The sequence below is a fragment of the Equus caballus genome, chromosome 18, assembly GCF_041296265.1.
Source record: "Equus caballus isolate H_3958 breed thoroughbred chromosome 18, TB-T2T, whole genome shotgun sequence".
Lineage (NCBI taxonomy): Eukaryota > Metazoa > Chordata > Mammalia > Perissodactyla > Equidae > Equus > Equus caballus.
Genome location: NC_091701.1, coordinates 11,729,377 through 11,756,363, shown reverse-complemented (window position 1 = coordinate 11,756,363; position 26,987 = coordinate 11,729,377). Strand labels below are relative to the sequence as shown.

At 44.0% G+C, this 26,987-nt stretch overlaps 1 protein-coding gene across 9 annotated transcripts in view; it reads left to right on the top strand.

The window, feature by feature from the left end:
* The window catches only part of LOC102149368 (cilia- and flagella-associated protein 221), a 117,917-nt gene that overhangs the window by 3,909 nt on the left and 87,021 nt on the right, over nt 1–26,987 (top strand). For 6 of the 9 annotated variants that reach the window (XR_011428159.1, XR_002801489.2, XR_002801490.2 and 3 more), the window contains exons 3-7: nt 626–726; nt 7,517–7,603; nt 7,760–7,858; nt 9,579–9,679; nt 19,910–20,013. Coding sequence is in view for 4 of the 9 variants with exons in the window: in XM_023622759.2 (XP_023478527.2) it covers nt 626–726; nt 7,517–7,603; nt 7,760–7,858; nt 9,579–9,679; nt 19,910–20,013 (492 nt within the window). In the remaining 5 variants the exon portion in view is untranslated. The remainder of the gene's footprint in view (nt 1–625; nt 727–7,516; nt 7,604–7,759; nt 7,859–9,578; nt 9,680–19,909; nt 20,014–26,987) is intronic. The other 3 variants (XR_011428160.1, XM_070240685.1, XR_011428161.1) reach the window with 2 other exon arrangements.

Genomic DNA, 26,987 nt, shown 5'->3' with positions numbered 1-26,987 from the left:
GAGGAAATCAAATAATGACAGTTACATACAGAGTACAGTTGTGCATTGCTTAACGCTGGGGATACATTCTGAGAAATGCGTTGTTAGGCCATGTTGTCTTTGTGTGAACATCACACAACGTACTTACACAAGGCTGGATGGTATAGCCTACTACACACCTGTGTGTTAATCTGGTGGGACCGCCATCATATGCGGTCCGTTGTTGACCGAAACATCATTATGCAGTGCTTGATGGTAATAAAATTAAACTCTGGTGTTTGGAGTCTTTGAACTGGGTCCTCATTTCGTAGTAAGTGATGGCGGTGCTTGAGCAAAGGCAGGGCTTGTGCTCTTTTTGAGCTCGTGTTCTATACGAAAACTCGTACAAAATGTGTGAAGAGCAAATTATTTTAATAGGTAATAAACAGTCGATGTGGATTTGTATTGTGATGATAATATCTCCAACTGATGGGTACAACTCGAGAGGGAGAAGCAGAGCGTGCGTTTGGAACTGACCGTTAATCTTGTTGACAGCTGTATCCTCTGTCTGAAAACTTCATATGCTTAAAATATCCTAAATTAAATATCCCTTTCATTTAATATTTTTTTATGTCTCATCTCATACTTATCTGCATTGTTTTTTTAGAGATTTATGCAAAGCTTCTGAATAATAAGGTCATCCAGGCAAAACCTGGCATCCTGCACTTTGGAGGCTATCAAGTAGGAAAACAACACCAACAGGCTCTGGTAAGCACTTTTTGGGTGGGATAATTAATCATTGTAATGAAATGACATGACTGCTCTGCGTTTATGTTACTTGTTCATCTAAAGAGCAGCGTACTCAGCAGAAGGGCAGGTATAAATTGAGCCAGAAAGGCAGTTCTAGAATGAGAAATTTTGAAGTTGCACCAGTGTCCTTGGGCAAATTACTTCCCCTGCCAAGGGCTCCTCCTCTTTCCAAACGGCTACCGTTGCTGAGTGACTCTTAGGGACCAGGAACCGTGCTTGTGTCTCCTATGATTCATTTGGGCTTCTACTAGCTCTGTGGAGGTTGTATTATTACTCGCATTATATAGATGAGGAAACCGAGATTCCAAAAGGTTGAATAGTTGGCTCAAGAACACAGAGCTCCTAAGTGACAGAGACAGACTGACCCCTGGGTTGCCTTCCTCCAGACCAGTGTACCCTTCTCCGTGCCTACATCACCAGGGAGAGGGTGTCCGTTTCCTAGGAGGCTCGAGCGAGGGTTCCATTTCACCTGCTTGGGTCAGATGCCCATGGTTATATCAGTCATCCTGGCCAGAGAGATTCTGGCCAGATCTGGGGCAGCAGGAGTCAGCGCCGCTGAACAGGCTCCAGAAGGGACAGATGAAGGAATGGATCACAAAGCAGCTGAATCCTATAGTGACTGCAGTCCACCCCTGAGCCACACAGAGGTCCAGTCCTTCCTGGGTCCCCTTCAGTGACCTGGATGTTCAGACCGTGGTGGGCTCTGGGTGGCTACAGCATTCCTGACTCCCATGCTAAAGGGGACCTGAACATTTAAATCAGCTCTACAACCCCAGTGACCTCACCATGATCCCCTAAAGTCACACTGAGCAGGGCACCAGAGTTACTCTAACAGGGCGCTAGATCTGAGAGCCAAACTGGCCTCTGAGTGTGGACTGGATTCTCTTCACATGGGCCCTGAGATTCTGGCTTTATGTAAGGTCCCCCTCTGGCCCTGTGCCCACACAAAGTCTCGACTTTTAGATGTAGTGCATTCTTAGAAGCCGTGGCTCAAAGTGGATCATTTTAAGGTAGGATTCCGGCTATTGTGTTAGACAGCTCAGGGTGAGAAGAACCACTGGAGGAAACTGACAAATGATAGAGCCGTCAGGAAGTGGAGTTGGGTCTTATCAAGCGTCCCCAACAGCAGAGAATGACGTTTCCGTGAGTCCTGACACACTCAAGTGGGCGGAAAGAGAGTAGATGAAGAGAGGAAGCTGTCAGGTGCCAAGTGTTTGCTCTCAGGAAAAGGGTCAGGATCTAAAACTGACTAGGAACTTTCCCCCGTCAACTGACAAGGAGGTATTTCCTAGAGCGTTGGTGTCAAAGACCAAGGTTAGTAATTCACTTGGGAGCTTACTTTTCCTGGGTATGAGGTATGCTGTCTAGATTACGGTAGGAAAGATCTAAATAATTACCATTCATAATATTCATTGTTCATAATGAATAAACAATTCACTCCCCAGCCCCCTCATTCTCCTCATGCCCCCACTCACCCCACCCCCACCCTCAGCAACCACTAATCCACTTTCCATTGGTGTAGATTGCCTATTCTGGACATTTCATGTGAATGGAATCATGTAATACGTGGTCTTTTGTACTAGCTTCTTTCATTTGGCATGATGTTTTCCAGGCTCATTCAATTTGCAGCATCTATCGGTACTTCATTCCTTTTTACGGCTGAATAGTCTTCCATTGTCTGGGTGTACTGCATTCTGTTTATCTGTTCAGCGGTTGATGGACATTTGGGTTTCCACTTTGGGGCTATCACGAATAATGCTGCTCTGAACATTTCTGTGCATGTTGTTGTATGGACATATTTTCAGTTCTCTTGGATATATATCAAGGAGTGGAATCGTTGGGTTGTATGGCGTATTAGTTTTCTGTGGCTGCCATAACAAATTACCACGAATTTAGGGGCTTAAAAAGACAGAAATTTATTCTGGAGGCCAGAGACCAAACTCAAGGTGTCGGCAGGGCCATGCCACCTCCGAAGGCTCTTGGGAAGAAGCTTTCCTTGCCTCTTCCAGCTGCTGGTGGCTCCAGGTGTTCTTTGGCTTTATGGCTGCGTAACTCCAATCTCTGCCTCCATCTTCATATGGCCTTCTCCTCTGACCCCCTGTATCTTTTCCTCTTCTGTCCCTTAAAAGGACACCTGTCATTGGAATTAGGGCTCATCTGGGTAATCCAGGATGATCTCATCTCAAGGTTCTTAACTAGTAACATCTGCAATGACCCTTTTCCCAAATAAGGTCACATTCACACATTTCAGGTCTTAGGATGCAGAGATATCTTTTTGAGCCCACCATTCAACTCACTGTTGTTTTGTTTGCATTTCCCTAAAGGCTAATGATGTTGAGCGTCTTTTCATGAGCTTACTGGTCATGATGTAAAAAAGCCCTGTGGAAGAGAAGGCATTTGGGGAGAAGGCATTCAAGGCGTAGAGAAAGACATGGAGAGAGGTGCAGGGGGAGCAAGCACGTGGCGTATCTGGAGACCAGCGTGCAGCCTGGTTTACCTGGATTGTAGGGTTTGGGAGGGAGATAAAGCTTCATTCTGCTCAAGACCAGAGGCCATCCCTGTTTTCTGTGTAGCACAATGCCTGACGCACAGAGGGCACTCTATAAACATTTGTGACTGATACTGAACTCACTTTATAGGAAGAGAATAAATTGGCAGACTCACTAATTCCAAGGAAATGCAGGGTAAAGTCTAGATAATCATGCTGTTGCTCTCAGACATTAAAACAGACGGATAGATAAAAGTACAAAATGATTTCATCTTAATAACATCCTGAGAGATCTTGGGCGAGCCAGCCTCCTGTTTCCGTCAGCACGCTTAGCGGAAACCTAAGGTCATTACCTTGAGATTCTTGCCAAACAAGGGGAAAATCTCTGCTTTTATCTTGGTTTTGCTACAGGAAAGTAAGCAAATCGCCCAAGAATGGAATGATTGAATGTGGGTTTAAAACCACAATAACTTGTTCATTAACGTTGGAGATTGATGCAGACCTGGTTAAAGGATTTAAGGTTAAAGGATTTTACTTGAATTCATATTGCAATCAATGTTTCGATTTACTTTGAAACTTGAAATAATAGTTCCCAGGTTTCTCAAAACCAAGACCTCTTAAATTCTTCTTCCCTCTGCAGAAAGATTTTGTTTGGGAAACCATACTATTAGGTGAGGAGCTACGCCGCTAAGGGAGGCATTAAAAGATTCCGACCTGGAGGCTGAAATGTTGTGTTTGGAAAATACTGTGATAAGTGCTTGGGGTTGAAGGTTAGCCCCTCCCCACCTCAAGCCAAGCCTTCACTAGAGGGTGGGTTTTGCTCTGCCCTGTAGAAGGAGAAGACTAGTATCTCCTGAGGGGTGCAGAAGGGAGGCCTGAGGAGATATGGGAGGGGGTGGAGAGAGCTGTGAGCAGTCCTTGGGAAAGCCCTGCAGATGTTGAGGAAAAGCTGTTAACCCATGACTGCCTCACATGTGGTTGGTGGTTTTGCTGTGTGTTTATTGTGGGGAGCAGTTCTGAAAAACCGAAGCAGGGGCTGAATTTCATGTTACAGTCAATATGGTGCCCTGTGGAGGTCACGTCAAGGTCACAAGGACCCACAGAGCCGGGCAGAGATCAGCTCTCAGGCGAACAGAGAGCTTGGAGGGCCTGGGGCTATCTACTGACCCCAAACGGGAAGGCAGGGTAGGATTTTAGGAAATTTTATCTTGCCTCACTCAAGGGCCATGTTGGATTACTCATGTTTTCTTACATTTTCAAATAAACTTTTAATATTAATTTAAAATATACTTTCTGAACACTTCCTTCACCTTCACAAGACTGTTTTTCTTTGAATGATTTTTTTCCCCCAGTTTTAATTATAAATGGAAAGGCAGGAATGCCATTTTGGCCCTGAAAGGATATCATTTTTAACAATTTAGGAAATAAAACTCAGGGCCAGCCCAGTAGTATAATGGTTAAGTTTGCACGCTCTGCTTTGGCAGCTGGGGGATCGCAGGTTTGGATCCCAGGCACAGACCTACACACTGCTCTTCAAGCCATGCTGTGGTGGTGTCCCACATACAAAATAAGGAAGATTGGCACAGATATTAGCTAGTGGGACGCCACCTCAGCATGGCTGGATAAGCAGTGCCATGTCCGCGCCCAGGATCCAAATCAGCAAAACCCTGGGCCGCCACAGCAAAGAGTGTGAACATAACCACTCAGCCACAGGGCTGGCCTCTAATATATCTTTGATTATCATGAATGGGATCTTTACTGTTTTATTCTCTAAGAAAATCATTCCATATTTTCTCATTGCTAATTTTCCACTCCCTTGACAATGTAGCCATCATCTGAAACCCGGCCTTCACATGGGAGGGTCGTGCGCAGGTTTGCATTTGCTCTGCCACTCTGAGGGGGGAGGAAACACTGGGTTTCATTATTTTTTTAAATCAAAATCTGGCTCAGCCCCTCCCCGACAGGCGCTGGCTGGATCTCCAGTCTCAGAGGTTCCAGCTCCTGTTGGACCATTCTGGAATACTGGAGCAACTGAGCCAGCCCAGCAGCTGTGAGGAGAGCCTTTTGTCTCTAGCCTGTGAAGCTGCTTGTTGCAAACTAATCTAGGCCCGTGAAGTTCTTTCTAACTGTCAGATAGATAATTGAAAATCTGACGGTACTGGGAGCTGGGAGCCATAGGTCCCCTCCCCGACAGCCTTGCTGCTAGGTGGTCCGCTGCAAGGAAAACAGGTCTGAGAAGAGATTCGGCCGTGCATATAAACACTTATTAGCAAGCAGGCAAAAAAGACTCATCGAACTTACAATCCCCAAGAAGCCCCAGCTGGAGCTCCTTGCAAGGACGCTCTGCTGGCAGCAGATGCCGCAGCTTTCCCTCGGTGGGACTGGCGACCTTCCGACAGGCAGACAGGATTTTTCGTGAAGTGCAAAACCCGGGACCTAAGGGAGTCCTGGGCCTTTGAATGTCATTCTAAAGGATAATGGCCTCTGGGCTCCCCAGATTCCCATAGCCCTTTTGTTCAAGAGCGGAGATGCCTGCATGATATTCCAGTTAGTCCGCATCTCCCGAGTGTCCTCGACGCTCATGTGGAAGAGCCCTGGTGTGATCCAGGGGAGCGTTACTGGAGCGCTCTTAGTGGCCGCCTCTGGAGCGTGGAGTCTGGATGGGGCTTGCAGTGCCCTGGGCCCTCCTGGGGTGCAGGTTACTGATTCCTTCTAGGGTAACCGCCCCCTGGATGTACGTTAAAACCAGTCCATGCACCCTGTTGGTTGCACTGTCCTTACTGAATTATTTCACAGTAAATGACAGACAGTATAACCGCTTCTGCTCCCAGGTCTTCCTGCACTCCAGCTCGAGGCCGTCAAGGTCCTCCCTCCACGACAAGCATAGGGAGAGAGCTCTGTGTCAGGGTTCCAGGCCCCAGGCCGAGTGGTCACCTCGCCCTCTGCAGGCAGGTCCCACCACCCCAGAGCTCAGACAGTGATGGGCACAGGCTGCAGGCGTCCTGGGTCCCAGCATCCCTGCCCTCCCAGTCTCTCCTGGAAGGGCAGCTCTTGTGGATGGGGCCCCAGGAGTCCACACCTTCACCAGGACGGCCCCTGTGCAGGGCCCTTGGAGGTTGAGAGAGGCCTGGGCAACGTTTGGGGTTTTTTTTAGCATATTAAAAAAAGAGACGAGGGGCTGGTGCCATGGCCTAGTGGTTAAGTTCAATGCCCTGCTTCGGCAGCCCAGCTTTGGTTCCCGGGCACAGACCTACACCACCTGTCAGTGGCCATGCTGTGGCGGCAGCCCACATACAAAATAGAGGAAGACTGGCACAGATGTTAGCTCAGTGCGAATCCTCCTCAGCCAAAAACCAAGAAAAAGAGAAGACATGCCAAAACAGGGTCACAAACACTGTGGTGCTTTAAGAAGGTTCATAGGTGACAAATGAGAACTATCAACAAATGCCAACACCAGTGTGATCTCACCAGACAATAATGTCTGAAGTCTAATTTAGGGCTTTGATGATCATGAGGCCTCGGGCAGTGGGCCCCGCGACAGGCCCAGGCTCTGGCCTAGACTTTGGAAACCAAAGGCCTCTTAATGGTCCCCTGGCCCAAGTGAAACCCAGATCCCCAGAACCCAAAGTCCTTGCTCCACTCCCAGCAGAGCGAGGAAACCCCTCTCCTCAGAGACCTGGGTTCATCCAGCAGGTTGTCCTGCCTCACGGGGACAGCCCTCGCTGCCACCGTCAGAGAACTCCTGGCCTCCAGTCCTTTTAGTCTGTCCCTGGATGAATTGGAGGCTGTCCCGGCCACACTTTTCCTGATAGTTTGACTGCCTAAGTGTCTCCAGTCTCCAGGACCAGTGGCATTAATCAGAGAAACTGTGGGAGTTGGTGGGTGGCTGGCTTCCTAGCTCAGTCGAATCACAGGACTAAGTGAGTTCAACCGAGAGGCTCACGGGGTAGCTGGTCAGGACTGGGAGGAGGGGGTGTGAGGGGACAGTGCGTGCTGGGGCGACGCTGGGGTGCAGGCTCTGCTGAAGCCCCTAAGCCGGGCACAGGGCACGTGGCGTATTGTTCTTTAGATGGTGATTGTTGTGTTTATTATTCTTTGAATGGTGTAGGATGGATTTTGAATCTTTTAACAAGTTAAGAAGTACATTCTATCCCCTCAAATCCCTTTTGGAACAAGATGAGCTGTAAATAAACGAGGAGATGAATATGCAAATGGGTGAGACAGCGTGTATTTTTCTGAATGCTTCTTTTTCTCTCCCAGCATCTGGTCAACGTCTCGAATGAAGACATAGATGTTCATATCTTACCCCCACAAACCAAATACTTTCAGATCAAGTATGTGAAAAAGGTAGGCAGCGGGTGCCAGTTCCTGCCCTGTGTTCCCTGTTGGGTCGAGGCTCTCTGTCCCGGGTCTGCTGGGGCGGCTGTGTGGTGTGTTGTCACCGCAGTCCCATGCTCTGTGTGCTCTGGGGCTTGTCCGGACAACAGCCCGCTTGTCTTCTAGGAACACCGCCTTGTCCCTGGCTTGTCCCTCACGGTCACCGTTACGTTTTCTCCAGACGAGTGGCGCTACTATTATGATTGCATCCGTGTTCACTGTAAGGTAAGCTTCTTCAAATTGCTTTTAGGGGGAGGGGATGGGGTCAAATCTTACATCCTCCAGGGAGGAAGACAGAGAGAGAGTGACGAGCGTGAATCCTCAGCCCAGGGACTGGGATGCCTCGGGCAGCCATCTGAGTGGCATGGAGGGTCCTTGTCCAGCGGCGTGGGTCCCAGTTGGGAAAGCATTAGGCCACCGAGGACAGGGCAGAGCCACGAGACCCTGCTTGCTGCGGGTTTTCCGCCTGCCCTGGCCTGAGACCTCATTTATCGTATGGTGCTGGGAGACAACAAAGGCTTTTTCAAATAAATTAAACGCACTCCTTTAAGTGCGAGGTTAGGAAATTAGCAACAACCTCGAGTTGTGATTATAAACCTCGGAGACTGGACGGTGTCTTGTGCGGGGATTCCCCAGGGGCAGCCCGGGGGTCTGCAGGGAGGTGGCAGCCTGTGGGGCCTGCCCCCAGACGGCTGTGCTGTGCGAGTTCCTGTGAGCCTTTCCTGGGTCACCTAGTCCACCCCTGGGCCTCCAGCCAGAGCCAGCTCCACGTGCTGTCAGTCCTTCTCTTAACACTGTCGCCTCCACCCTGAGCCAGCTCCACGTGCTCTCAGTCCTTCTCTTAACACTGTCGCCTCCACCCTTCCCTTTGCTCTGTATTCCAGGCCCGACTCTTGCAAATTGAGAAGCCTTAAGGTTAACTAAATTTAGTTTTTCAAAACTAAAATGGAAGAGTATGTTTTAGTAGCAAATACAATTCAAAAAACAAACAAACACAAAAACTAAAAATGAAACTGGAGTACTGCTTTCAGGAGGAACATTCTGTACCAAGAAGGAAGATCCTGGGACAGGATGGCACAGAGGGCCGGGGCCCAGCTCCCGTCACTGAAGAGGATGCTGATGATCCTGGGACAGGACGGCACAGAGGGCCGGGGCCCGGCTCCCCTCACTGAAGAGGATGCTGATGATCCTGGGACAGGACGGCACAGAGGGCCGGGGCCCGGCTTCCGCCACTGAAGAGGATGCTGATGATCCTGGGACAGGACGGCACAGAGGGCCGGGGCCCGGCTTCCGCCACTGAAGAGGATGCTGATGATCCTGGGACAGGATGGCACAGAGGGCCGGGGCCCGGCTCCCCCCACTGAAAAGGATGCTGGTGATTCCCGGCCTTCATGAAGGACTTTTCACTTTCCAAGGCCGTCATCTGCTTGGTTCTTAAAAGCACCTGTCAGGAAAGGCAGAATTATCCCCATTTTGCAAAGGAAGAAACGAGGCCTGGGGAGGTTAAAGATCTTGAGCCAGGTCACACATTACGCGGGACCAGGGAGCAGGGCCTGCGCCCTCTGCCCAGTTCATTGCTTACTGTGCGACGCTGTCGGGCTCAGCTGACTCTGTGCTGGTTTCTCTCTCTTGGGCCACTGAAGACTGTGCTTCCATATAATTTCCTGAAATAGGAGCAGATAGATTTCTGTCTTCGTATTTACGTCAGAGCATTGTTATCTTTAGCTTTCCTGGATAAAAATGAATGAAATGTGCTTAAGTGTGTTTCCTACACTTTGTTTATAGCTAAGAAAACTCAGTATTTCTAATGTTGTACTTAAGCACTCAGGTTTCTTAAGGAAATGTTTTTAATGGTAGAAAACAAGAAATAAAGCATCTACAAGTTCACCTTTGAACATTATAGTCTTCAATCTGGTAAACTTGACTTTTCTCCCATTAATTTTAGGGAGACGAGACTTTGCTTGTTCCCATCCATGCCTATCCTGTCATGAACACACTGGACTTTCCCTCATTTATAAATCTATCAAATGTTCTCCTTGGTGAAAGGTGAGTTGCCAAAATGAACTATCAAAATGTCACAGGATGTGAAAAGTTAAGAGATACGTATGAAAAAACTTAGGTTTGTATTTTTCCTAATAGAAAGCTATCCTTCTAGCTGAATTAGCCTGGACTTGCAAGGTGGACTTGCAAGACTCTGGTTGCAAAGGGACAAAAAACCAAGTCAAAATATTATAAGCAAGAAAGGGAGTTTATTAGGCCCTTTCATTGGAAGGGTGCAAGATGGGTCTTCAGGCGTGGCCGGGTCTCGGGGTTTGAGTCGGGTTGCAGAGTCTGCCTCTCCCCGTGTCTTGGTTTTGCTGGCCTGTGCAACACACAGTTCCTCCTCAGCAGGCTCCCCGTCATGGGGGCGAGGCAGCTGCCAGAAGCCCCGGATGCTCCTGGCAACAGGGGGAGTGGATACGGGGAAGGCGAAGACAGGAGAAAGTCACTGTAGAAGCCAAATCTCAGCTTCCCTCTTCCTTCTTGTCGGGAAAATAGTTAATAATTCCAATTGTAATGTAAGATATGTCTTGTTTTTTCAGTAAATAGTTGTTAAATACCTACTGCCAGGCATAGTGCTGTTGCCCCTAGGGTTACAAAGAAGATGGATATTGAGCTGCTAGAAGTTGATATATAATGGCCATGCCAATCATTAAAATCCTAAAATGCTTTTGTGCTTGTTGGGAAATAGATCCCATCCTGAGTCCTTCATCCCTGCATCCCAGCTGCCTGGCCCCTCTCCGCCTTCCCCTCGTCTCCCGGTGACTCAGTGACTAAGTTGTTAATACCTAGCAGTTTGCCCCGCAGGACCTGGCTCCGGCCTTCCATCCATTCTAATTGAGCAGTGCTTGGGAAGTCCCAGTGGATGGATATTTTGAATATCACCCACGGTAAAAAGAATAGACACGAATAGACAAAGATTCTGATTCTGAAGGTCTTCGAGTGTAATTGTGATGGAACCACGTCATCAATTAATTACACCAATTGCTAAGTGCTGTAATAGAGGCGCACAGGGTCCCATGTAGGCCCCGAAGAGGGAGCACGAAACTGCCTGGAGAGATGGGGAAAGTCCTCACCCATTTGGGGGTGACATCTGGTTATCCTAAGAGGACACCATGGGATGGAAGGTGACAGTGGCATTCCAGGCATGGAGCACGTACAAAGTCATGGGGGCAGCCCAGAACATGGCCTACATCTTGCAGGTGATGAAGGGCCCCTGAAGGATTTGCATCCACCCAGGAGCTGGCAAATCCTGGACGCCTCTTGATCCAGGTCCAGACGGTGAGGAAAGCCTGTGGGCATCAGCGTGCCGTGAGGGTGAGAGCAAGTTCAGGTGCCTGCAGGCAGCGCTGCGCAGGGGTAGGGGTTGCTAATGAACAGATGGAACTAGAGAGAAGGGCAACTGAACCCTTTTTGGGGGGTGCTTATGGACCAATGTGTATGAGCTTCAGGGCCCTTCCTTTTTGGCATCATGTGTTGTCCTTGAGTGAAACCTCCAGATTTAGATCTGGAACAATTGCCTTGGTTCAGCTGATGTGTGCCCCTCTTCCCCCAGCCCTCACACCTTCCCATGAGCTTCTGACTCACCATGTCTCTTTACATTTTTTAAAAACAGCTCCTTAAGAATTGTAAATAAATAATAGATACAAAAGAACATATAATAATCATTTATTTCATTTATTTTAGTATTTTTAACACATACACATACACCCCTAAATAAGACATTGTTTAGCTTTGCCAGTGTTTGATCTTTATGTAAATGGAATCATTCTGTGTGGAAGTTCTTTTGGAACTTGCCTTTTTCATTCACCATCAGGTTTTTGTGGTCCAGCTGTGCTAACACATAGAGTTTACTACTGTAGAGTCCACTGGATGGATTTGCCACAATTTTTATCTGCTTTACTGCTAATGGACCTATGGGTTGTTTCCAGTATTTTTTTTGCTGTGACCAATACTGCTGTTGTGTATCCTTGTGCCTGGGCTGGGGCTCGTGTTCTAGAGTTTCTCCAGGGTGTGCGCCTAGAAGTGGACTTGCAGGTCTAGCCCAGGTCCAGTGTTGCTGTGTAACACGGAGTTCTGTTTCAGAACGGTCGCCCATTCCCCCACCAGCAGTGCGTGAGAACCACTGGTTTCCTACGTCATTGCCGACAGCGGGTGTCGTCAGACTTTTACATTTTAGGTGGTGTGTGTTCTTGGCCCCTTGCTCTTCCATCTCTACTTTCCCCAAAGCGTTCTGCCAGGACTCTGTCCCAGCGTTTCCTCCCTCCCCCGTCAACCCTTCCTGCCTTCCCCCAGTCCTTCTCAACACTGGGCGCTCTGCACAGGGTCCCCGAGAGTCTAACACAGGTGAGAGGCACTCTACGCATTTTGAGGGCAAACATAGCTATTTCCTTTAAATGGGCGAATGTAGCAACTTCTACCAAAATCAAAGTGGTGGGAAACTGCTAACTTCCTAGTTCATTAATTCTTTCTGTCTTTCTTTTTTCCCTTCACAAATTACTTTTTGCCTGGACAATAAGTCAGGCTTATGAGTGGAGAACAACATTTCAAAAACTGGTGGAAATGGTAGTCCTAATGCAGACATGAGCCTTGGTTCTTAATACACAAATCTACCAACTTCCCCGCAGGCTTTTCCCAGCCATTTTGTACATAAGGCCCTTCAATTGATATAAGAATGAACATTTCAGCTAAACAGTTTATTAAACTGAGTTGTGTATAATGATGCAATATTTAAAAAAATCTTTCAAGAGATAAGCATGCTACTTTTTCCCTCCAAACGTTCTGGCAGCAGGCAGTGCCTTTCCGAGACTTCATGCACTTTACCTAATGGCTTTTACGGACTTTTAACTTCAAGAACCGTCCTATGCTGCTTTCAGTCCAAAATGTCTGGTAGCAGGACAGGCAGTGAGTATTTCAAGGGGTTTCACCTGAAATGCTCCCTGTTCATCCCAGGCTGCCGTTGGGGTGGAAGGTAGCATTTGGGTAGGTTATTTATTCAGCATTCATTCACTCAACAAACCTTTGTTGAATGCTCCCTGTGTGCTAGGCACAGTGTTAGGTACTGAGGATGCAGAGATGATTAAGACCTGATAATCAGGATTAAATGGACAATTCTAACTTCCAGTTCAGAGTATTCAATGGGAGGACACCTAACTCAGCCTGTGTCAGGTGAGTTGGGGGCAGGTGGGGTGGGGGAATCAGACAAGACGAGACTTCCCAGAGGAGAACAGGTCTGAAGTGAGTTTTCAAGATTGACTAGAAATCAGCCAGCGGAAGGAGGGAGCAGAGTAGGAGAGAGGAGAGGTGCTTGAGGCGGTGCAGTAACATGGGCAGAGATGTGAAATGGCATAGCACGTCTGGGCCCATCTAGAACATTCCTGTGACTGGACGTGGGTCGCAGGAGCTGTGGGAGAGGAAATAGGGAGAAGACTGAGCCAGAAGGCCTCATAGGCATTGCTGGAAAGGTAGATTTTACCCTGAGACCATCACTGAAAGATTTAAGCAGAGAAATGGCGCAGTCAGATCCAGCTCTGGTGGCCTGTGCAGAGAATCGGAGGGGGCGTGGCCAGGGCCACTGTGGTGAGTGGAACCGTGTGTTCATCTCAGGGCTACAGGGCATTCGTAGACCACGGGGCCACATGCACAACCCTATGAGAAAAGGTCCCCGGCTGCTCCATTCCAAAGCCAGGATATTTCAGTCTCCGGAACTTTTACGTCACAAGTTCAGGAATTTACTAAAGGATACTTTTCCTTAAGTGGGGAACCTCATGGCTCATTTCAGAAAGTGGGGGAATAACCAAGGTCAGAATAGGATGTCTGAATAAAACCAAATTCTCTCGCTGCCCCTGGAGTTGAAAGCATCTGGGCCACAGGAGAATGTGCATTCTTGAACCAGTGCTGAGAGGGAAAGACTGATGGTGAGAACTGGCCCCAGCAGAGACAACATCCAGGTCCTGCCTGGCATTGTACCGATAAAGAAAGTCCTTACTGGTGGAGAGGGGCCCGAGAACCAGCTGTCACTGGCTGAGAATGAGGGTGTCAGGATAAAATTAGAAAACTGATCTTCAGAAGGATTCTGTGCAGCCTTCAAAGAGAATAAATTCACGTTTTCCAGCTCAGCAAGGGAAGCAGGCTCCTTACTCTCTCTAAGGTCTTGCTCTGTGCGTCCCAAACTCAAGGTTGATTTGAAGGAGCAGCAGCATTTTATGGAAACTTTCTGACAAGGGTGACTGGAGCACGCTGACCCGCTTGTTCTTTACCTCAGCCCTTACGTGGGTATGTGGAGCGGGAGTGAACTTGTGTTTTAAAACTGCTTCAAAACTGATATTCAGACAAAACGACTACAGCCACTCAACAAAGAAGAGTTTATCGGCTTGTTTTAAAACTGTCGTAACGTGTGTCCCAAAGCTGGCTCAGCCTCAGTTCTTTCAGGAGTCTGCTGTACGTTTGGAAGACAAAGAATGTCACACAGATACATCATTGCTGTTCATATCTTTTGATCTGTAAATGATTTCTATATCAATGAGCAGTTGACAAAGGACAAAATTAATATCTAGAACTTACAAATTAATAAGAGAATAGAACAACCTCATAGAAAATTAGGCAAAGAATACGCACAGGCATAGAAGAGGAAACCCAGATGGTTATATATGGATAGAAGCTCAACCTCGAAGAAATGAAAATGAAAATAAAATGAGATACCATTCCACCTCTGTCAGGTTGGAAGCAGTTAAAATGCCTGAAAATCCCGTGTTGGCAAGCAACAGTGACTCGCACACGCTGCTGGTGCAAGTATAAAGAGGTCAAACGGCTTTGCAGAGCATTTTGGCCATATCTAGTAAAGCTGATATTTTTACTCTTCTGCTAACTAGCAATTCCATTTCTTGGTTATACCTGGAGTAGCTCTGGTGCAGATGCATAAGGAGTCACATACAAAGATTGTCGTCACCACTTTGCAATGGTGAAAAAGTGCGAACAGCCTAAATGCCCTTCAGCAAGAGAGTCATAAATAAGGAAGATATAGTCATATAGTGGAATACTCATCACTGGTTAAAATGAATGAATTGTTTTATTTATAGTCATTTATCAATGTATCCTCATGCATCAATCTCAAAAGCATAGTGGTGAGCAAAGCTAGCAAGTTTTAGAACAATATTGTTGAAAACAAATAATACAGTATTATATATTTTATGGGTACATGTCTATGTGGTGATATTATAAAAATGCAGGTGAATGACAGACAGTGACAGGATGGGGTCCCCCCTGGGGAGACAGGAAGGAGCAGAGGACGAGGCAGAGGAGTACAGGGAGTTTGAACTGTTCTGCAATGTTTTATTTCTTTAAAAATAAAACACTGAATACTCAAAGCAAAAAGATTTGCTTGAGCTTGGTAGTGGGCAAAGGGATCCTTATTTTATCATTCTCTGTATTTTTCTTTACATTTGGAATATTTCAGAAATTTTAAAAAGGTAATGAATTGAAAGCCAAATAAAAATGCTCTTGGCATAATTTTTAAAACCACATTTGAACCACACTACATCCCCAAAATTGCTACTGAAAGACTTATTTCACTTTGCTCCAACAAATATTTACTGAGTGTTTAGTCTTTGTGGGACTCTGGGGTTTTGCTGAGGTCACCCCGGAGAAGCAAGTAGACTCAGCGCTGCCTTCGTGGGGCTCAGAGTCTCCCACGTAGACAGGTGCTGGGCTGTAAGGAGTGGGGCATCATGGGAAACAGACACACTGGGTCCGATGCCCAGAAGGCAGCAGATGAGCTGACCTGGCAACTCTGCTCTAAGTGTTACCTCACGAAATTGGGGTTCTCTTGCCCAGTGCTCATAAAAAAAAGCCAATTAGTACAGCATCAGCTTTTGGGAAAAGAAATGTAGCTTTATTTTGTGAGATCTGCAAGGAGACAGGAGGCATGTGCCCTCAGATCTGTCTCCCTGATCCAGGGCTTGGGTGCTACTTACGGGATGAGGGGCAGGGCAGTCTGAAGTGCGGGAGTAGACGATCGGAGGAAGGGAGAAGTGAGGGGATTGATGATCTGCGCAGGCGTAGTCAAGCTTCACGGCTCTTCACAGGATGCGTGTTCACAAAATGGAGGCCTGACCGTGATCCGAGGGTGGAGTTTTTAGCTCCTTGACACCAAAAAGATCACTTATTGAGCATTTGCAAAGTCTCAGTCGATGAGTTGGTGATCTCAACTGGCCTCAAGTGGACAAGGGGTCTCAATTCCTGAAAGACAACTCTTAATTTTTTTAAAAGATTATTTTATTGAAGTCGTGTTGGTTTATAACATTGTGTAGTTTCAAGAGGACATTACCATCTGTCAGTTTCTGTATAGACTGCATAGTGCCCACCACCAATAGTCTACTTTTTTTTTTTTAAGATTTTATTTTTTTCCTTTTTCTCCCCAAAGACCCCCGATACATAGATGTATATTCTTAGTTTTGGGTCCTTCTAGTTGTGGCATATGGCATGCCACCTCAGCATGGCCTGATGAGCAGTGCCATGTCCATGCCCAGGATTCGAACCAGGGAAACCCCAGGCCACTGCAGCAGAGCACATGAACTTAACCACTCAGCCACAGGGCTGGCCCCACCAATAGTCTACTTTTTATCTTTCACCATACATATGTGCCCCTTTACCCCTTTTGTCTACCTCCCCACCCCATTCCTCTCTGGTAATCATTAATCTGTTCTCTTTATCCATGTGTTTGTTTATCTTCCACATATGAGTGAAATCATACAGTGTTTGTCTTTCTCTGTTTCTCTTATTTCACTTAGCGTCATACCCTCAAGATCCATCCATATTGTCACAAATGGCATGATTTTTGTCATTTTTTATGGCTGAGTAGTATTCCATTGTATGTGTGTGTGTGTGTGTGTGTATATATATATATATATATATATATGTACACACCCCACATCTTCTTGATCCCTTCATCCGACAATGGGCACTCGAGTTGCTTCTATGTCTTAGCTGTTGTGAATAATGCTGCAACGAACATAGGGCTGCATAAATCTCTTTGTATTGTTGATTTCATGCTCTTTGGATAAATACCCCGTAGTAGGATAGCTGGATTGTGTGGTATTTCAATTTTTAATTTTTTTGAGAAATCTCCATACTGTTTTCCATAGTGACTGCTCCACTTTGCATCCCACCAGCAGTGTATGAGGGTTCCCTTTTCTCCTCATCCTCTCCAACACCTGTTATTTCTTGTCTTGTTAATTATAGTCATTCTGAGGGGTGTGAGGTGGTATCTCATTGTAGTTTTGATTTGTGTTTCCCTAATAATTAGTGATGCTGAGCATCTTTTCATGTGCCTGTTGGCCATCTGTAGATCTTCTTTGGAAAAATGTCTGTTCATATACTATCCATTTTTTGATCGGGTTGTTTGTTTTTTTGTTGTTGAGTTGTATGAGTTCTTTATATATTTTGGAAATTAACCCCTTGTCAGATATATGATTTGCAAACATTTTCTCCCAGTTGGTGGGTTGTCTTTTTATTTTGTTCATGATTTTCTTTGCCTTGCAGAAGATTTTTAGTCTGATGTAGTCCCATTTTTAAATTTTTTCTTCTGTTTCCCTTGCCTGAGTAGACATGGTATTTGAAAAGATGCTGCTAAGCCTGATGTCAAAGAGTGTACTGTCTCTATTTTCTTCTAGGAGTTTTATGGTTTCAGGTCTTACCTTCAAGTCTTTGGTCCCTTTTGAGTTTATTTTTGTGTGTGGTGTAAGATAATGGCCTACTTTCATTCTTTTGCACATGGCTGCCCAGTTTTCCCAGCACCATTTGTTGGAGAGACTTTCTCCATTTTATGCTCTTGGCTCCTGTGTCAAAGATTAGTGGTCCATAGATGTATGGTTTTACTTCTGGGCTTTCAATTCTGTTCCATTATCTGTGTGTCTGTTTTTGTGCCAGTACTATGCTGTTTTGATTACTGTAGTATGCTGTAGCTTTGTAGTATGTTTTGAAGTCGCGGATTGTGATGCCTCCAGCTTTGTTCTTTTTTCTCAGCATTGCTTTGGCTATTGGGTTTCTTTTGTTGTTCCATATAAATTTTAGGATTCTTTGTTCTATTTCTGTGAAGGATGTCTTTGGGATTCTGACTGGGATTGCATTGAATCTGTAGATTGCTCTAGGTAATATGGACATTTTAACTATATTTATTCTTCCAATCCATGTGCATGGAATGTCTTTCCATTTCTTTATGTCATCATTGATTTCTTTCAATAATGTCTTATAGTTTTCAGTGTATAGGTCTTTCACCTCCTTTGTTAAACTTATTCCCAGATATTTTATTCTTTTTGTTATGATTATAAATGGGATTGTATTCTCGACTTCTCTTTCTGCTAGTTTGTTATTAGTGTATGGAAATGCAACTGATTTTCATAAGTTGATTTTGTACCCTGCAATTTTGCTGTAGTTGTTGATTATTTCTACTAGTTTTCTGATGGATTCTTTAGGGTTTTCCATATGTAGAATCATGTCATCAACAAACACCAAGAGTTTGACTTCTTCCTTTCCAATTTGGATACCTTTTATTTCTATTTCTTGCCTAATTGCTTTGTCCAAAACCTCCAGTATTATGTTGAAAAGGAGTGGCAAAAGCAGACACCCTTGTCTTGTTCCTGTTCTCAGAGGAATGGCTTTCAATTTTTCACCATTAAGTATGATGTTGGCTGTGGGTTTGTCATATATGGCCTTTATTATGTTGAGGTACTTTCCTTTTCTTGAGAGTTTTCTCAACTCTCATTTTCTTGAGAGTTTTTATCACAAATGATGTTGGATCTTGTCAAATGCTTTCTCTGCATCTATTGTGATGATCATGTGATTTTTATTCCTCATTTTGTTAATGTGGTGTATCAGATGGATTAATTTGTGAGTGTTGAACCATCTCTGTGTCCCTGGTATAAATTCCACTTGATCATGGTGTATGATCCTTTTACTGTATTGCTGTATTCACTTTGCCAATATTTTGTTGAGGATTCTTGCATCTATGTTCGTCAGTGATGTTGGCCTGTAACTTTGCTTCTTTGTGTTGTCCTTGCTGAAAGACAACTCTAAATTACTCTCTTGATAAGATGGGGTCAGTGGAACTGGTCCTGGAGGGCTAGCAGTTACACAAGTGATTACGATTACGTTCTCCCAGGAGTATGAACTGGGAAATGTGAGGGAGGAGAGCAGATGACAGGGAGGGCCCCACCTGAAGTGTTAAGAGTTAAGAACCAGCCTCTGGCTAGGAGGGCATGATTGGCCGTGAGAGCGCGGGAGTTATGAGGTGGAGAGGAGACGCACAGCCCCAAGGAGAAGGGAGGAAGCACAAGGAAAAGCAGGGACAGAGAGTGTGGCTGAGTCACTTCAAAGAGGAGCTCAATGTCCAGCTGATGAAAGGAGCCCAGATAACCTGCCCCAGCTCTGCACAGGATGCCAAGTGACAGCTGGAGAGCTCTGCTTCTCCAGGCCTCGCTCATCCTGCAAACTCTGGCTGACCTGGGCTTGGTCTGATGGAAGGAGGGACATTAGGAGAAGCTCAGGGCTCTCTGAGAGATGCCACTGCTGCGGCAGCTCCTGTGGTGCCGTAGGCAACAACCTCAGACTTACTCAGAAGTCAGCCTTGTCTCGGGTGGGAGCGCATTTCTGGATACACAGACCCTCTCCGGGTCCTGTACTGGTTGTTGGACTTCTAACCAAATAAAGAATCTCTCGCATATTTCAAACACAACCCAAAGTGTGGTTTCTTCGAAGCAGCCTAGTTCCAGTTCTGTAAAGGCCAGGGCTCCCCAGGCTTTGCGTAGCACCTGTTTGTTCAGCGTGTCCTGGGTCCTCTGGGGCCTGCTGTGCGGCAGAGACGCCTTTTCCCTGTGGCTGTGAGTGTCCAACAGGACAAACCTGACAGTCCTCGAGTGGCAGCAAGGACAGGGGTGTTGGAGCGTTGTTCCTTGGGACGGTTGCCGTGCATTAGGTCTGGCTCTGCACCTTGGGCAGGACACGGACCCTCTCTTGTGCCTCAGCTTCCTCTTCTGCAGGTGAGGAAGCCATGGCACCCTCACAGGAGCAGAGGAGTTAGTACCTGGGAGGTGTGCAGGATGGCTGACACCCAGGAATTATTGCTTTTGTTGACTGTCATCATTGTTGTGGTTTTCATCACATAACATGAATCTGTATTCTTGATACCAAAAGAGCTAGTTATAAAGAAAAACAATATTTTCTTCCTCTTTTTTTTTGCAGCAAAAATTATGTTATTCCTTTGCAGTGCAGTAGCCCTGTAGATTTTGAGTTTCATATCACTTTGGTTCAGTCTCATCAAGCCTTTACTATCGAACCAACATCAGGTAAGGAGAGTCAATATTTCAAGTTTCCAATCTCTCAGATCAAAGAGGATTTGGAAGATAGGTCTCAGATTATAAAAAAGAATAAGCCACATTTGAATATGTTATTTTCCAATGTACAACAGTAACAAATTTTACGTATCTAATATAATGTAAGTTGTAATTAGACGCTTGGTGATAAGGACACTTTGGGATAATTTGCATCATGCTGATAATTTATAATGTCCAGGTCCATTTCTTCCAATGTCAAAACTTGGAATCAGAAGTTAATCTGTTCTAATTCTAGTTTTGGCTCTTGGTACATCTTTGGTTTTGTATTCACCTTTTAATTCAATTTCAGGTAAAATGGGAGTGTTATTTCTTCCCCAGCCTTCAGAGTCTTAGTGAAGGGTGTAATGAATTTGTCCTGCACGTGGGGAGGACAGTCGGTCTGTGCGTGCCCCGAAGGATAGAGAGCCCAATGATGCTCAGGACCTTTGAAAGTGGAATCTCCGCCTCGATTAATTCCTGCTTCCCAGTTTCTGTCTCTTGATTCTGGGTTTGGGATTTAAATATCTGTCCACAGTGGTCTGTAGTGAATGCTAAAGTAATTTTGTTTTTATTTATGTTTTCATATTTATTGTGGTATCATTGACATATAAGATTATAAGATATTTTAAGTGTACAATCTGATGATTTGACATATGTGTACATTGTGGAAGGATTCCCTCATCAAGTTAACACATCCATCACCTGACATGGTTGTCTTTTTTTGGTAAGAACATTTAAGTTCTACTCTCTTAGCAAATTTCAGTTATACAGTACAGTGTTATCAACTATAGTCACCATGTTATACGTTAGATCCTCAGACCTTATTCATCTTATAACTGAAAGTTTGTACCCTTTTCCCAACCTCTCCCTTTTCCAAACCCCCTAAAACCCTGGCAACCACTTTTCTACTCTCTGTTTCTATGAGTTCAGCTTTTTTTCCTTCTAGATTCCACATATAACTGACACCATGCAGTATTTGCCTTTCTCTGGCTAGATTATTTCACTTAGCATAATGCCTTCCAGGATCAGACACGTTGTTGCAAACGGCAGGATTTCCTTCTTTTTAAGGCTGAATACTATTCCATTGTGTATATATATATATACACACACAATTGTTGATTTTTGTGTGTGGTGTAAGATAGTGGTTTAATTTCCTTCTTTTGCATGTGGCTGTCCAGTTTTCACAACACCGTTTATTAAAGAGACTACCCTTTTCCCATTGTATATTCTTGGCTGCTTTGTTGTAAATTAATTAACCATATGTGCATGAGTTTATTTCTGGGCTCTCTATTCTGTTTCATGGATCTAAGTGTCTGTTTTTATGCCACTACCATACTGTTTTTATTACTATAGCTTTGTAATATCGTTTGAAATCAAGAAGTGTGATGCCTCCAACTTTGTTCTTCTATCTCAAGATTGCTATAGGTATTCTGAGTCTTTCGTGGCTCCATACAAATCTGAAGATTTTGTTCTATTTCTGTGAAAAAGCCCATTAGAATTTTGATAGGGATTGCATTAAATCTGTATATTGCTTTGGGTAGTATGGACATTTAACAATATAAATTCTTCCAAACCATGAACATGAAGTATCTTTCCATTTATTTGTGTCTTCTTCAGTTTCTTTCATCAATATCTTGTAGTTTTTAGTGTACAATTCTTTCACCTCCTTGGTTAAATTTATTCCTCATCACAAGGAGAAATTATTTTCTTTCCTTTTTATTGGATCTATATGAGATGATGGATGTTAACTAAACTATTGCTGTAATCATTTCACAATATATGTATAACAAACCATCATGCTGTACACCTTAAACTTATACAGTGATGTGTGTCAATTATTTTTCAATAATACTGGAAAAAATTATTCCTGGTTTTTTATTCTTTTTGATGCTATTGTAAATGAGATTGTCTTCTTAATTTCACTTTCTGATGGTGCATTGGTGTATAGAAATGCCGCTGATTTTTCTATATTGATTTTGTATCCTGCAACTTTACTGAATTGGTTTATTAATTCTAGCAGGTTTTTTTGGTGAAGTCTTTAGGGTTTTCTATATATAATATCATGTCATCTGCAAATAGAGACAATTTTACTTCTTTCTTTCTGATTTGAATGCCGTTTATTTCTTTTTCTTGCCTGATTGCTTTGGCTAGGAATTCCAGTATTGTGTTGAATAGAAGTGGGGAGAGTAGGCATCCTTGTCTTGTTTATGATCTTAGAGGAAAAACTGTGAGCTCTTCACCATTGAGTATGATGTTAACTGTGGACTTGTCATACATGGTATTTATTATGTTGAGGTTCATTCCCTCTACACCCAGTTTGTTGAGAGTTTTTCACACAAAAGGATGTTGAATTTTGTCAAATGCTTTTTCTCCATCTATTGAGGTATTTGTGTGACTTTTATCCTTCAATTTATTAATGTGGTGTATCATATTGATTCATTTATGGATGTTGAACCATTCTTGTGTCCCTGGAATAAATCCCACTAGATCGTGGTGTATGATCCTTTCAATGTATTGTTGAACTTAGTTTGCTAATATTTTGTTGAGGATATTTGCAACTATGTTCATCAGGGATATTGGCCTGCAATTTTATTTTTTTGTAGTATCGTTGTCTGGCTTCAGTATCACTGTAGTGTTGGCCTCATAGATGAGTTTGGAAGTGTTCCATCCTCTGCTATTTTTTGGAAGAATTGGATAAAGATTAGTATTCGTTTTTTAAATGTTTGGTAGAATTTACCAGTGAAACCATCTGGTCTTGGACTTCTGTTCTTTGGGAGGTTTTTGATTACTGATTCAATCTCCTTACTAATAATCAGTCTGTTCACATTTACTATTTCTTCATGATTCAGTTTTGGTATGTTGTATGTTTCTAGGAATTTATCCATTTCTTCTAGGTCATCCAATTTGTTGGCATGTAATTGTTCATAGTAGTCTCTTCTGATCCTTTGCATCTCTGTGGGTATCAGTTGTAATGTCTCCTCTTTCATTTATAATTTTATTTATTTGAATTCTCTCTCTTTTTCTCATGGTAAATCTAGTTAAAGATTTTTCTATTTTGTTTATCTTTTTAAAAAAACAGCTCTTAATTTCATTGATCTTTCCTGTTGTCTTTTTAGTCTCTATTTCATTTATTTCCACTTTGAGCTTTCTTATTTCCTTCCTTCTACTGACTTTAGGTGTAGTTTATTCTTCTCTTTCTGGCTCCTTGAGGTATAAAGTTAGATTATTTGAGATCTTTCTCTTTTCTTAATGTAGGTGTTCACCACTATAGACTTCCCTCTTAGAACTGCTTTTGCTGCATCCCATAAGTTTTGGTATGTTGTGTTTCCATTTTTAATTCCATTTCTCAAGATATTTTTTGATTTCATGTTTCACCCATTGGTTGTTCAGCAACGTGTTGTCTAATCTCCACATATTTGTGAATTTTCTAGTTTTCTTCTTGTAATTGATTTTTAATTTCATACCATTGTGGTTGGAAAACTGCTTGATGTGATTTCAGTTTTCTTAAATTTATTAAGACTTGTTCGGTGACTAATATATGATCTACCCTGGAGAATGTTTCATGTGTGCTTGAGAAGAATGTAAATTCTGTTGCTTTTGGATAGAATGTTCTGTAGATGTCTGTCAGGTCCACCTCATCTAACATGTGGTTTAAGTCCAATTTCCCTTATTGATTTTCTGTCTGGATGAACTATCATTGTTGAAAGTGGGGTATTGAAGTCCCCTGCTGTTGTATTGTTGTCTCTTTCTCCCTTCAGATCTGTTGATATTTGCTTTATAAATTCAGGTTCTCCTATGTTGTTGTGTAAAATATACAAATGTTGTATCCTCTTGATGCATTGACCCCTTTATCATTATATAATGACCTTCAGGTCTCTTCTTACAGTCTTTGGCTTAAAGTCTATTTTGTCTGATGTAAGTATAGCTACCCCTGCTTTCTTTTGGTTTCCATTTGCATGAAGTATTTTCTTCCATTCCTTCACTTTCGCTACACTATGTGTGTCCTTAAAGCTGAAGTGTGTCTCTGGTAAGCAGTGTATAGTTGGGTCTTGTTTTTTATACATTCAGCCACTCTGTTGTTTGAAGAATTTACTGCATTTACTTTTAAAATAATTATTGATAGATATGGAGTTAGTATTGCCATTTTGTTAATTGTTTTCTGGTTGTTTTGTAATTCCTTTTTTCCTTTCTTCCCTCTTGCCTTCTTTGTTTGTGATTTGATGATTTCGTAGTTGTATGCTTTCATTCCTGTATCTTTTGTGTATCAACTATAGGTTTCTGTTTGGTGGTTACCATGGGGCTTACATACAACATCATATTTATATAACAGTCTATTTTAAGCTGATAACACATTTTTACTTTGAATACATCAAAGGCTCTACATTTTTACACTACCCCTCTCACATTTTATGTTTCTGATGTCACAGTTTACATCTTTTTACATTGTGTATCCATTAACAAATTTTGTAGTTATAGTTATTTTTAATATTTTATCTTTTAACCTTCTTACTAGAGTTATGATTTATCCACCATTATTACAAGATTAGAGTATTCTCAATTTATATATTTACCTTCACCAATGAGTTTCCTACGTTCATGTTTTCCTGTTGCCAATTAGTGTCCTTTCATTTCAGCTTGAAGAACTCCCTTGAACATTTCTTATAAGGTTGATATAGTGCTGATGAGCTTCTTCAGCTTTTGTTGCCCGGAAAACTCTTGATTTCTCCTTCGACTCTGAAGGACAGCTTTGCTGGGTAGAGCATTCTTAGTTGGCAGTTTTTTTCTTTCAGCGCTTTGAATATATCATCCCACTCCCTCCAGGCCTACAAAGTTTTTGTGGAAAAATCCACTTATATTCTTATGGGGGCTTGCATAAGAACAAGTTGCTTTTCTCTTACTGCTTTTAAGATTCTCTCTTTGTCTTTAATTTTTGACAGTTTAATTATAACGTGGCTTGGTCTGGGTCCAAAGAGAGAATCCAAAGAATTCGTCCTTTTTGATGCTCTCTGGGCTTCCTGAATCTGCATGTATCTTTCCTTCCCTGATTGGGGAAGTTTTCAGCCATTATTTCTTTAAATAAACTTCCTGCCCCTTCTCTTCTCCTTCCAAGCCCCCTATAATGCATATATCGGTCCAATTATAGTGTCCCATGAGTCCCTTAAACTATCTTTACTCTTTTTCCTTCTTTTTGTCTTTTACTCCTCTGGTCAGATGAATCCCACTGCCTTGCCTTCAGGGTCACTGATCGCTTTTTATGCCTGACCTAGCATAGCGTTGAACCCTTCTGTTGAATTTTTCAGTTCAGGTATTGTATTCTCCAGCACTGTCACTTCTGTTTGGTGCTTTTTTATATTTTGTATCTCTCTGTTGAAATTCTCCCTTTGTTCGTGCATGGCTCTCCTAACCTTTGTGAGCATCTTTATGACCTTTATTTTGAATTCTCTATCAGGTAAATCACTTATCTCCATTTCATTAAGATCTGTTTCTGGAGATTCATCTTGTTCTTTTGTTAGGAACGTATTTCTTTGTTTCTTTGTGGTACTTACTTTCTATGTTGGTTTCTGCACACTAGATAAAACAGCCACCTCTCCCCATCTTGACAGAGTGGTCTTGTGCAGGAGATGAACCTTGCCAGTCAGCCTGGCCCAAGCTCCTAGATGTCTCAAACCTTTATGATTGTCCAAGCCATCTTTTTTGTTCTTAGTGGCTCCGAGTAGCTGAGGGAGTCCCAATACCCGTTGGTGTCCCAAAGAGAAGGATCACACTCAGCACCCAGATGCAGGATGATTAAAAGCTGGGCCCTCAGGTAGCAGCTGGGAAAGTGTGTAATCAAGCCCCTTCCAGTGAGAAACTGGGTGACAGGCGTCTTTGTCTACTCCTTCAGTGCTGGGTTTGGGTGTATAACCTTGGAGGTGGTGCTCTTTCTCCCATTAAAAACTGCTTCTTGGGGCCAGCCCAGTGGTGTAGTGGTTAAGTTCATGTATTCCACTTTGGTGGCCCAGGGTTCATAGGTTTGGATCCCGGGCACAGACCTAGCACTGCTCATCAAGCCGTGCTGTGGTGGTGTCCCACATAAAATAGAGGAAGCTTGGCACAGATGTTAACTCAGCAATAATCTTCCTCAAGCAAAAAGGAAGATTGGCAACAGATGTTAGCTCAGGGCAAATCTTCCTCACATGCACAGAAAAACACTGCTTTTTGTTTTCTACAGTCCTAAAGGTCTCATGAATGAAATCCCTGTTGGCTGTCAGAGCCAGGCAATCCAGGGACCCATCCCTCAGGCAGCAGTCACAAAAGCTGCAGTGTAGACGTGTGTATAAAGGTCCTTTCAGGGAGATACTGGCAACTTGGAGTGGGCTGGAGGGAGAAGGCAGGGGAGGTGTCTGCTGGCTTCTCCTCTCTCTGAGAAGATTGCAGCCAGCCCCTAGATGCAGCTCCATTTGAAGCCTGGTCCTCAGGCAGCAGCTCTTAGAGTACGCAGATCAGCCTCTTTCAGGGAGACTGAGAGATGGGCATTTGTGCCTACTGCCCCTGAGCTCAGCCCTGGGGGAACAGCCACAGCAAGTGCTTGTGTGTCCATTCAGAACTGCTTCTTTGTTTGCTGCAGTCTGTGTGTGGGTCTCGTGGACACACACCCTGTTGGGTTTTAGAGCTAGGTGGGTTTTGGTGACCCATCCCTTGGGTGTGAATCTTAAAAGTTAGGGAGCAGGCCAGCCCCAGTTGCCTAGTGGTTAAGTTCAGCGTGCTCTGCTTCAGCAGCCCAGGTTCAGTTCCTGGGCACAGACCTACATTGCTCGTCTGTCAGTGGCCGTGCTGTGGTAGTGGCTCACAGACAAAAAAAGGAAGGTTGGCAGCAGATGTTAGCATGGGGTGAATCTTCCTCAGCAAAAAAAAGAAAAAGTTGGAGGTCTAAAAGTGGAGTCCAAACCTGTTGCCCCTCAGGGAGA